Source organism: Lotus japonicus, chromosome 2 (genome assembly GCF_012489685.1).
Source record: "Lotus japonicus ecotype B-129 chromosome 2, LjGifu_v1.2".
In the NCBI taxonomy this organism is placed as follows: Eukaryota; Viridiplantae; Streptophyta; class Magnoliopsida; order Fabales; family Fabaceae; genus Lotus; species Lotus japonicus.
The window spans coordinates 72,056,751-72,068,835 of NC_080042.1; the positions used below are offsets into that span (position 1 = coordinate 72,056,751).

Sequence of the window (12,085 nt, forward strand, 5' to 3'; positions counted from 1 at the left end):
GGGTCATGTCATGCATCTATTCTATGAATGATGAGTTCTTAAGATGTTTTGGGCTAACATGGAAAAGTTGTTAGGTTTTTGCTTTTCCTCACAACAGTTGACTCGGTGTACATTAAAATTTTCTAAAATGTTCATAATACAAGATAATATAATTCAGCAAGTTTATACTACTAATTGAAAAATCATCATCATCATCATCATCACACAAGAAAACAACTAATAAGTAAGGTTTTTCTGCAACCAAATATCACATTTGACAGTAATGTTGGAATAGATCACCACAATGTCAAGAGATTAGAAAATAAAGTCCCTTGAATAGAAAATAACATAAAAAGCTTCAATTTGAAAAATGGTTGGAACCTGATAGACAAATTGTGATTACTAACAAAATAGTTCCTTTAAAAAAAAATCACCAATTTTGTGGCAGGCAGCAACTGGACTGGAGACAGAGATGCATATTCAATTCAAATGGAGGGAGTACAGGACACATGCTTTACCTCAGTGAGAGTCACAAGAATAGAGGAGACATAGACATGGTTCTTGGTCGCGGACTAGCGAGCTTGTGAAATAATGAGAGGGATCCATTAACTCCAAACTTACTTCAAATCTTAGTCCTCAATTTTATTCAAAAGTAACAGCTGAGATCCAAACTTACTTCTGTAGGTTTCTCGAAGAAAGGGCACCCTATCCCTTCAAGCTGCAATTTTGTGGGATGCTACTCTACGCGGTGGTCATCATCTCAGCACCCGTTCTCCTCTATCGTCCCTCCCGTATCTGCTTTTGCTGTCGTCACCAAAACTACTCTATTTCTGCTGCTCTGTTTTGACTTAAATCATGATTATGAGTATGCTATTGTGTGCTGTTATGTATTTCAGGGAAGCCATGAAGAAGTTGCAGACGACACAGAACAAGCTGAAAATTGGTTCTCTTCCGCTTCTGCTCAACGAATATGTGGTGTGTATTTTACATAGTTTTAGGTTTCTCAACTCATTTACCTCCTGTTGTTGGTTCATTATACTCCCTTCTTTTCCTAATTGTGATTGTGATTGAGATAAGATTGGTGTTTGATCTTCCAATTTTGTATTTTGTAGGCAATACAACTCTTTAACTAAAACAATTTTGCAATAAAACTCTTTAGCTACTCGTGGAGACCATAGAAGAAGAACCCAGACATTATCAGGGGCAGAATTAATTTAGTTTTGTCGGAAAAGTAAACTCAATCACTTCAAAAATATAGTTTACTAAATCATAATTTCAAGTAATGATTTAACAAGTTTCCAACACTCCTTTAATTTCTTTTTTATCTCTTTTTTCCTTTCAGCAATTTCGTTAGAGGTACTGGCTGGAAATTTGAACCGGATCATTGGTTAGTGAGGCAAACTATGTACTGAGCCATATAAGTATCAAGCAGCCTTATCAATGTGGACTGTGAGGAAAAAAATTACTCGATAATTTGAATAAGAGATAGGAGTTAGAGGGTCACCCATAGTAGTACTTTCTACACTACGAACTTGTAGCTATACACAATTAGCATGTAAGGTTTGAATTGAATATAGACAATTAAGCTGTTTTTGAACTTTATTAGTAGTCATTGATTTAGCTTTTGAGCCATTGTAATCTTGCTTGAAGTTTCTTTACGAGTCTGTTACAAAGTAAAGTGTCTTTAAGAGTTAGTTAGAAACTCCATTGTTATAACACTTTATTAAGAGTCATTGAGTATGCTTTTAAGTTTCCATTAGTTACAATTGTAATCCACTCAATAATTAGAAAGTCTAATGTTATTGAGCTTTATTCGGAGTTATTGAGTAATATTTTAAAGTTTTCATGAGTTACAATTATAATCCATTCAATTGTATAGCAGTGTTCAGTGGCCTCTGATCGCAGCAACCAACATAACTTCATCACCAAGATTACAAGCTTTAATAAAGTGGTCATCAATCCAAACATCACTGTTTTAGATTAACTTCTTCCTATTTTAATTGAGATGGCCAACATTCCAAATTAATTGCAGAGGCATTTGGCAATGCCCTTCTCCAAGCATCAATCTGATTGATACAGAAAAACTGAAAGAATGATTTTTTTGAGGTGTTTCCTATCAAGGAATCATTGAGTACTACAATTAAACATTTGTAAATGCATACAAGATGTCTGTCTTTTCATTTTAACCTTTTTTGTGTTGTGGTCTGGACTATTGACAAAGATTTTAGCACTTAGCTCTTAGTTTATCAATAGTGTCCTGTTCTATTAGCTAATGTGTCCCTGAGCCTGTGTTCTTTATTTGTTTGAGAAGATATTACTTGAATGACCATTTTTACTTCTTAAAAAAAGAATAATTGTAATTATATTTGTGTATTAGAGTATGAAAGCAAACTTTTGGTCATTAACTCCCTGATCCCCTTTTTTTATAGGTAAATGTTAATTGTTAGCAAATTAGTTCATTCACTCGGGTTTGAACCCTGACCCTTCACCTTTAATACCCTTCGTTTCCCTTAGCTCACCAAGTGAGCTTGTGAGCTACCCGTCCCACTAATCCCCTTTCTTAAAGAGTTTCAAAAAACTGGAGTTGATCAAACATGCTGATTTTGTTGAGGTAAAACTTTAGTAAAAACTTAAAATCTAAGCATTAGCAGGGACATGAGTAACAATAAGACTCTTGGTTAGGATTCTTCATGTATTTTCTTTATTGCTATTATTCATAGATGTTACTTTCCCAGCTTTTGGTTTCTTCTCTAAGGATAAAATAATGAATTCGATCTACAAAATTAAACCCCATAAAACTAACTAATATTTTCTCTATTTGATTTATTTTATTTAAGGAAATTCATTAGTGCAATCATTATTCTCAATTTAATTCTCAGTGAAATAATTTTAGTTGCAAAAAAAAAAGGTTTTCTCAATGTCTATTATTAGCTCATATATGTTACTTCAACCTTATGTAATAAACTATTAAATTGTTATATAAAAAACTAAATTAAATAATGCAACATTTACGTAAACTAGGGCAAAAGCCAAAATAAATATTTTTTTCCATAAAAAAAAATCAAACACATTCATCACAAAAAAACAAACTTACACTTTATGTTTTCTTATATCTAAATTAATTTTTTTAATTCATAAATTATCTTTTAATAAACACAAAATACTACAATTTTAAAAAATCACCCGATAAACAAAAATAAATATCCCCGATGCACGGGGTTAGTAATTTTTTGTTTATAGTCCGACTTTTTACAAAATTTGTGTTTTTAAAAATATATTTTATGAATTAAAAGAATAAAATTAATTTAATATATAAGAAAAGATAAATTTCAAATGTTAACAAAAAAAGAAAAGATAAATTTCAAGGTGTTTTTTAGGGATGGATGTGTTTGATTTTGTTTAACTGTTATAATTATATCTAGATATTAGTTGACATGCATTGTTAGTGAAAAACACATCGACAATCAATCTCATTATGCTCTATAGGATCAAACAGTTATATATCTTTTTAATTTTAATCAAAACAAAAACAAATTTCTAATATGACATAAATTAATTGGATGCACGGGTACACTAAAATGCATCAACCTTCATTAGATAAGAGTTCATTTCAAATTTCAAAGAGATAATTTCTTATAACACTCTCTTTTGCCATGACAATCAACACAAGTCAATGACAATCATTAAAAAAGGTGGGGTTATATTTGTCAAAACCAGTGTTTTCAAATGACAAGTTTATGTAGCATTCTCTAGAGTGACGCATCACGAATGATTAAAAGTCCTCATTTGTGATAGTGATGGGAACAATTGTTATAGTACTTCAAATGTAGTTTATAAAGAAGCATTTCGCAATATCATATGAAGAACATCTTTTTACAGAAAATGTGCAACGATACGCTCTTAGTTTTATTCCCAATATAATTTTTCCAAGTAAACAAAAAACAAAAAAAAAACATTTAGTGGTTATTCTTAGCACATACATGTTACTGTAATAAACTATTCAATAGATATAAAAATAATATCAAACAAATATTTATACGAAAACAAGTACAAAAGATAAAATTAAAATAGCAACTAAAAAATCAAATATTCACTACACAAAAATGAATATCCCCGTGCATCGCACGGGTAAAAGTACTAGTTGTACATATAATCTTAATCTTTTATAAATTATTTTAATCATGTAGGATGATGGATTTGAAAAAAAAAAATTGTATGGTTAATGCTTGAATTGTTAAATCAAATTCAGTTAATGTTTGTGACAGAAAGTGCATCTCCTCATAATTTTTGTTGTTGTTAAGGAAATGCTAATAGAGATTAAACATTCGTGCAACGTTGTAATTTTAACCATTCAATAACGTATGTTTAGCCAATTGCTCATATAAAATGTTATTAATAAAATTAGATGAAACTAGTGTTTTTTACCCGTGCGTTGCACGGGAAATATGTCTATTGTATTTGATACATTAATTAATACTTTGATTATTAAAAATATATTAAACAACGAATGAAATAGAAAAGTCAGAATTGATGAGTATAGTGGACATAAAGACTTCTCTTCTAAGCCCGATTGAGACCAAGAGAAACTCGTTTCACATTCTTTGTAAATATGAAGACGATAACACAAATCATAGATATAAGGAATTATCAACATATTAATCTTAAAAAAAATTAATGTGATAGTAGCACAAATTAGGATTGTGTAAGATATATCATAAAGTATAACATTATTGTGTTTATTCCAACTAAGTATGGATGACAATGGGTAGGTACTATAGTACCATCTCCATACCCGCGTTTTTAAAAATTACATGTACCCGTCTCCATACTCACGTGGGTATCAACTCGAAGCTCTCCACCTTTAGACAATTCAATGTCATTATAGGAAGCTATCCATCTTTGCCAAAATCTAAATCTATGGATGACAATGGGTCTCAAAATCATAGGGTACCCGTAAAAAATATCCACTATGGGTAGGGTAAAAAACCGCTAAATGGGTATGAGGTTGAGTATAGATAATTACCCGCAAAAAATAGAGGGTATGGGTGCGGGTATGGGTACTATAGTACCCAACCGGCCCATATCCGCACACACATGTTATTATTATTATTATTATTATTATTATTATCTTAAGATAAATTAAGATAAAATCAAGAAATAAACAACCTAAATCATAATCAAATCTAAACTTTAAAAAGGTACTAAATAAAGATAGATAAAAACTACCAAAATCTAGCAAATCACAATAAAAAACTCATAAAATCCTGAATTAAATAAAAATATGAAAATTCAATAAAAATACCATAAAAATTCATTTATACTCTAAATGTAACTCAAAAATAAAATAAAATATTTCATGAAATTAAAATTAAATAAATAATAAATAAGGATAGATAAAAACTATTAAAATCTAGCAAATCACAATAAAAACTCATAAAATCCTGCATTAATTAAAAATTCAAAAATTCAAAAATTCAATAAAAATTAATTATTATACTCTATAAATAAATGTAAAATAAAATAAAATATTTCCTGGAAGTAAAATTAAATAAATAATAAGATAAAATTAAGAAATAAACAACCTAAATTCTAATCAAATCTAAAATTTAAAAAGGTACTAAATAAAGATAGATAAAAACTACCAAGTCTAGCAAATCACAATAAAAACTCATAAAATCCTGAATTAATTAAAAATCTGAAAATTTAAGAAAATTTAATTAATATACTCTAAAAGTGAATCTAAAATAAAATAAAGTATTTTCTGGATTTAAAATAAATGATAAGATAAATTAAAATAAAATGAAGAAATAAACAACCTAAATCCCAATCAAATCTAATATTAAAAATGGTATTAAATAAAGATAGATAAAAACTAACAAAATCTAGCAAATCACAATAAAAACTCATAAAATCCCGAATTAATAAAAAATTCGAAAATTCAATAAAAATTAATCAATTTATTCTAAAAATAAATTTAAAATAAATTAAAAGACCAAATCTTATCTTTTAAAATAATATCAATCAATTATTTTAGAATATATAAAATTAAAACATATATCAATTGAAAATTATATCTTCTAAAATAATATCAATTAATTAGGTTAGAATATATAAAATTAAAATATATATCAATTGAAAATTATATCCTCTAACAAATTGACACGTGGAATAATTTTTATGAGAATTAATCTGGGAGCGACATGTCACTAACGTGGCCTGTGGGAGCGACACGCCATGCTAGAAGTTGTTCTTTTCTAATATATATAGATAATGTATTAAGGGTCCGTGCATAGCACGGGTCTTAATCCTAGTATTTTTCACATAGTTTTATATATTATTTAGGATATTTTGGTCATTTTAAGTCACTTTAGGATTATTCTAGACATTTTATTATTTTATGTGGTTTTTAGTAATTTTCTATATTTTTATGATTATTATTAAGATTTTATTAGGATTTAAGTTATTTTACTTATTTTATTTTTAGTTGATAAATTTTATTTTGAATTAGTATCTTTTAAGTATTTTATTTTGCTAGTCTTAATTTTTTTTTTATTTAGTTTTATTTTTTTTATTTAGTATTCTCGGAACAAAATTAAACTTTCCATACTAATTCAAAGTAAACTTTATCAAATAAAAATAAAATAAATAAAATAACTTATATCCTAATAAAATCTTATAAAAAATCATAAAATTGTGACCTAAAATGACCAAAATATCCTAAATAATATATAAAATTGTGTGAAAAAAATATAAAAAAATGGCCTTAATCCCGGGTCATCAATAATGAAGTCTTTTTTAACTTCGACCTAGAAAAATGACCTAGAGTAAATGGACTTACAATTAAAAAGTCATTTTCTCTTGAAAATTTATGTTATGATTCTATATTAAATATAAATCCCAACAATATTCTTTATATAAAAAATATTTGATTGTATTCTTTCAAGCTCGGTGTTTGTTTCTACACCCTTTGTTACATTACTTGTTCCAAAAGTAAAAAAGAAAGAAGAAATATTAGTGTGGAAAAATGTAACTATCTTTTGTTGGGACTCCGTTGTTTGCACACTAATATAGCATACTAGTCCTTGTCTTTAATTTGTTGGGAAAGATATATATTTTTTTTTGGTTACAAGAGGAAAATGGGAAAGATATATATAGGATAAAATATGCTGATGCGTATTTTTATTTTAATATAAGTGGTTGTGTAACTGCAAGAATGGCACCATAATATAATCATTTACTTTGTATTGCTGAAATGGTGTAAAAAAATGTTCAAATGTCATTTGTCTTATAATTAAATACTTATGAGAAAACTCTTAAACATGTATGCAAAATGGAAAATCTATAGCCCCTTGAAACATTTTGGATGGTTAGAAATGGCAACTGAACACAAACAACAAAACTTTCGTAATCAACTCTTAACAAAATCTCATAACAGGGAAACTGTCACGAAAACAAGCAGTGCCTACGTGGTACTTGCAAGTTCATATATCAGAAGTCAGAACTCATGTGGAAAAGATTCTCCGTTCAACTCCTTATAAATGCCACATCCCCTAAGTTCATTCAACACAAAAAGTACAAGAATCCCAAAATCATCTGAGAGAACATTACAAAGTAAGGGGATGGTGATGTATCACAGCTGGATGCACGCTTCGACGATGACGTCGCTCGTCGGATGAGCCCGATTGGATTTTAGCCTATTTGAATTCGTCTCAGGCCTGCAAAACAAAATTTAATTAGTGTTTGCGCTTCGACGATTACGTCGCTCGTCGGATGAGCCCAATCGGATTTTATCCTACTGAATCCGTCTCGGGCCCGCAAAACAAAATTAAGTATTTTATTAGGATTTTATTTATTTTTAATTAGAATTTTTTAGGATTTTATTTATTTTTGGTTATAAACTTATTTATTTTCAATTAGGATCTTTTAGGATTTTATCTATTTTTTGTTAGGATTTATTTCTTTTCCTATTTAAGCACTTGTAGGGCATAGCCATTAAACAGTTTTTGATTGATAATAAAACTCTAAGAGTTTCTCTTCTTCTCTTGTGGATTCCAATTTATTTTCTAGGGTTTTAGTACCGTCCTAGTACGACTTCCGCAGATGGGGTTTGAGGAAATATGGTCACAAATATGGTCACAAGGAGGTTCAACTATGGCTAGCATTATGTTTGTGTACACCCTGTTTGAGAGATTCTTCCCACCTCTTCGTATCTATGTTGAAAAATACACACACAAACTCACACACAAACTCACAGAGCGCTTCGACCCTTATATCCAAATAACCTTCCCTGAGGCTGAGAGCACAGGGGAAAGACTCATAAGAAGTGAAGCTTACACCAAAATCCAAACATACCTCGGTGAATACTCATCTAAAAGAGCCAAAAGACTTAAAGCTGAAGTGGTAAAAGATAGCCAAACCCCACTAGTTCTCAGCATGGATGACAATGAAGAGATCACAGATGAGTTCAAAGGTGTCAAACTCTGGTGGGCTGCACAGTCAGATAAAAAGAGGTTCTTTAGACTCACTTTCCACAAACGTTACCGTGATCTCATCACTAGTTCTTACATCCAACATGTGTTGGATGAAGGCAAGAAAATTTCATCAAGGAACAGACAGTTGAAGCTGTACACCAACAACCACGGCAACAATTGGTCTACATACAACAGCACAAAGTGGAGCCACATACATTTTGAGCACCCTGCAAGATTTGAAACACTGGCTATGGATCCAAAGAAGAAGGAAGAGATTATAAACGACCTTGACGTGTTCAGAGATGGAAAAGAGTACTATGCCAAGGTTGGGAAGGCTTGGAAGAGAGGGTATTTGTTGTATGGTCCACCAGGAACTGGCAAATCAACCATGATAGCTGCCATGGCTAATTTCATGAACTATGATGTGTATGATCTTGAATTGACAGCAGTCAAGGAAAACACTGAGCTGAAAAAATTGTTGATTGAAATATCCAGCAAATCAATCACAGTGATTGAAGACATTGACTGCTCTCTTGATCTTTCAGGCCAAAGGACGAAGGAGAAAAAAGAAAAAGAGAAGAAGGGAAGCGAGGTAACACTATCTGGGATGTTGAATTTTATTGATGGGATTTGGTCAGCATGTGGGGGAGAGAGGATCATCATTTTCACAACCAACTTTGTGGACAAACTTGATCCTGCTCTCATTAGGAGAGGGAGGATGGACAAGCACATAGAAATGTCCTATTGCAGCTATGAAGCTTTCAAGGTGCTTGCCAAGAACTACTTGGGTATTGATGACGATTCACATAGCTTGTTTCCCATTATTGAGAAGTTGTTGGGAGAGACCAATATGTCACCTGCTGATGTTGCTGAGAATCTGATGCCAAAGACAACCACTGAAGATTCTGATACTTCCTTGCAGAAACTGATTCATTCTCTTGAGAGAGATAGAAACAAAAAGAGGTGGAAATGAAGTGTTTTACAAATGAGGTGTGTATGGCGTGATTGAAGTTTAGTTTTAACTACTTTTCCTTCTTTTTCAAAGTAATAAATTGAATTGTTGCTTAACTACATTTAAAGAACTAGAATTGCTGAATTGTTCTAGTTCTTTTAGGCTATTATGTTTTTTTTTTTCCCTTGGATGTTTAACTCACTTGAGAGAGTGTGTTCTCAAGATCTCTTTTTATTTTAATAAATTTTCATTAAAAAAATATTTATATTCACGTCAAATTCGTGTTAAAAAAAAAAAGAAAAAAATGGTTGAGCATTCACATCGGTTTTTAGTCTAATACTTTTCACATCGGGTTTTAGTCTAACCGATGTGAATAGTATACTTTTCACATCGGTTTTTTGTCTAACCGATGTGAAAAGTATACACATTTCACATCGGTTTTTTTGTCTAACCGATGTGAAAAGTATACATTTCACATCGGTTGGCTGACTGAACCGATGTGAAAAGTGTACATTTCACATCAGTTGGCTGACTGAACCGATGTGAAAAGTGTACATTTCACATCAGTTGGTTGACTTAACCGAACCTTTCACATCCTTTCACATCGGTTATAAACCCGATGTGAAAAGGTTAGGAGATACCACATCAACATTGTTTACATCGGATAAAAACCGATGTTAAAACTCAAAAATACCCGATGTGAAAACTAGTTTTTCTAGTAGTGGTCATTCTATTTTATGAATGATGAGTTCTTAAGATGTTTTGGGCTAACATGGAAAAGTTGTTTTTCCTCACAACAGTTGACTTGGTGTACATTAAAATTTCTAAAATGTTCATAATACAAGATAATATAATTCAGCAAGTTTATACTACTAATTGAAAAATCATCATCATCATCACACACGCAAACAACAAATAAGTAAGGTTTTACTACAGTTAAAAAAAAGGTTTTTACTACAACCAAATATCACATTTGAGTATTTGGCAGTCACGCTGGAATGGATCACAACAATTTCAAGAGATTAGAAACTAAAGCCCCTTGAATAAAAAAAGGTAAAAAAAAAGACAGAAAAAGCTTCAATTTGAAAAATGGTTGGAACCTGATAGACAAATTGTGATTACTAAAAAAAAGTTCCTTTGAAAAAAAAAATTCACCAAGCTTGTGGCAGGCAGCAACGGAGACAGAGATGCATATTCAATTAAAATGAAGGGAGTACAAGACACATGCTTTACCTCGGTGAGAGTCACGAGAATAGAGGACTAGGCGATCTTATGAAGTTATGAGGAGAGATCCATTGACTCCAAATTTATATTATTCCAAATCTTGGTCCTCAATTTTATTCAAAAGTAATAATTGAGATCAAAATTTAAAAACTATCGTGTGACCACTCATATTGCAATTTACTTATTTATTTAAGCAGCATTTATTGCACTTTGCACTCCTTTGTCATCTTGACATTGCATATACATTATATATGTGAGATGCTCCTATTTCAGCTGACTAAATGACTACTCGACCCACCATCATCCTTGTCGGTCCAAATAACTACATGATCAAGTGACCATCAAACTTGTCTGCTGGAATGATCAAATGAGAATTTTTCACACTTCTAACCAATTGGCTTAACCACATTTTCCAATTACCTCCGTGACTATTATAAATATATGTTTGATGGTATATTTGATCAAATTGTAAGTTAATCATAACACATATTGCTCATTAATAACTCTTCTAAGCTTTGAGAATTTATTCTAATATTGAATTGACTTAAGCGTTGGCATTGGTAATTGATGACTCAGGATTTAAGGTTATTATTCTATATACTTTTCACATAGTTTTGTTTATTATTTACGATGTTTTGGTCATTTTAAGTCACTTTAAGATTATCCCACGCATTTTACTATTTTTATGTGATTTTTAGTAAATTTCTATATTTTTATGATTTTTCTTAAGATTTTATTCGGATTTTTTATTTTATTTTAACTTAGTGTCTTTTTCGTATTTTATTTTGCTAGTTTTAATTTGTTTTATTTCGTATTCTCAAATAAAAGGGGCATATATTGATTTCTAATTTGTTTTATTTAGTATTCTCGGAACAAAATAAAACTACAAAAATAAAATACTAATTTAAAGTAAAATTTATCAACTAAAAATAAAATAAATTAGATAACTTAAATCCTAATAAAATCTTATAAAATCATAAAAATATACAAAAATACTAAAAACCACATAAGAATTAAAAAATAAATGGAACAATCCTAAAGGGACCTAAAATGACCAAAATATCTTAAATAATATATAAAACTGTGTGAAAAATATATAGGAAAATAGTCTTAAATCTCGGGTCATCAATAATGAAGTCTATGTTAACTTTGACCTAGAAATATGACCTAGAGTAAAGGAACTTACGATTAAATTAAAAGTCATTTTCTCTTCTTGGAAATTTATGTTATGATTCAAAATTAAATATTTGATTGAATTTTTATTTTATTAAAATAAGAAGAGTAATTTTAAATTTATTATTTATTAAATACTATATTTTAAAGTTAAAGATAGTAAACTGCATGGGTGACGGATTAGTGCACTGACTGACTATGAGGTGAGAGATTAATCTTATAGATACCAATAATGAGGAAATATTGACTAAGATAAAAAAAAGAAAGTATGGTAATTTAAGTTAAG

General features: G+C 30.1%; 1 protein-coding gene across 1 annotated transcript; it reads left to right on the top strand.

Annotated features, from left to right (window-relative positions):
* Positions 1-7,574: 7,574 nt before the first annotated feature.
* Positions 7,575-9,606, top strand: LOC130739314 (AAA-ATPase ASD, mitochondrial-like). The gene has a single exon (XM_057591576.1). The coding sequence runs from the start codon at positions 8,080-8,082 to the stop codon at positions 9,421-9,423; it is 1,344 nt and encodes a 447-aa protein (XP_057447559.1). The 5' UTR covers positions 7,575-8,079; the 3' UTR covers positions 9,424-9,606.
* The last annotated feature ends 2,479 nt before the right edge of the window (positions 9,607-12,085 follow it).

Coding starts and splice junctions, on each gene's coding strand:
- LOC130739314 (XM_057591576.1), top strand. CDS start 8,080: ATGGGGTTTGAGGAAATATGGTCACAAATATGGTCACAAGGAGGTTCA.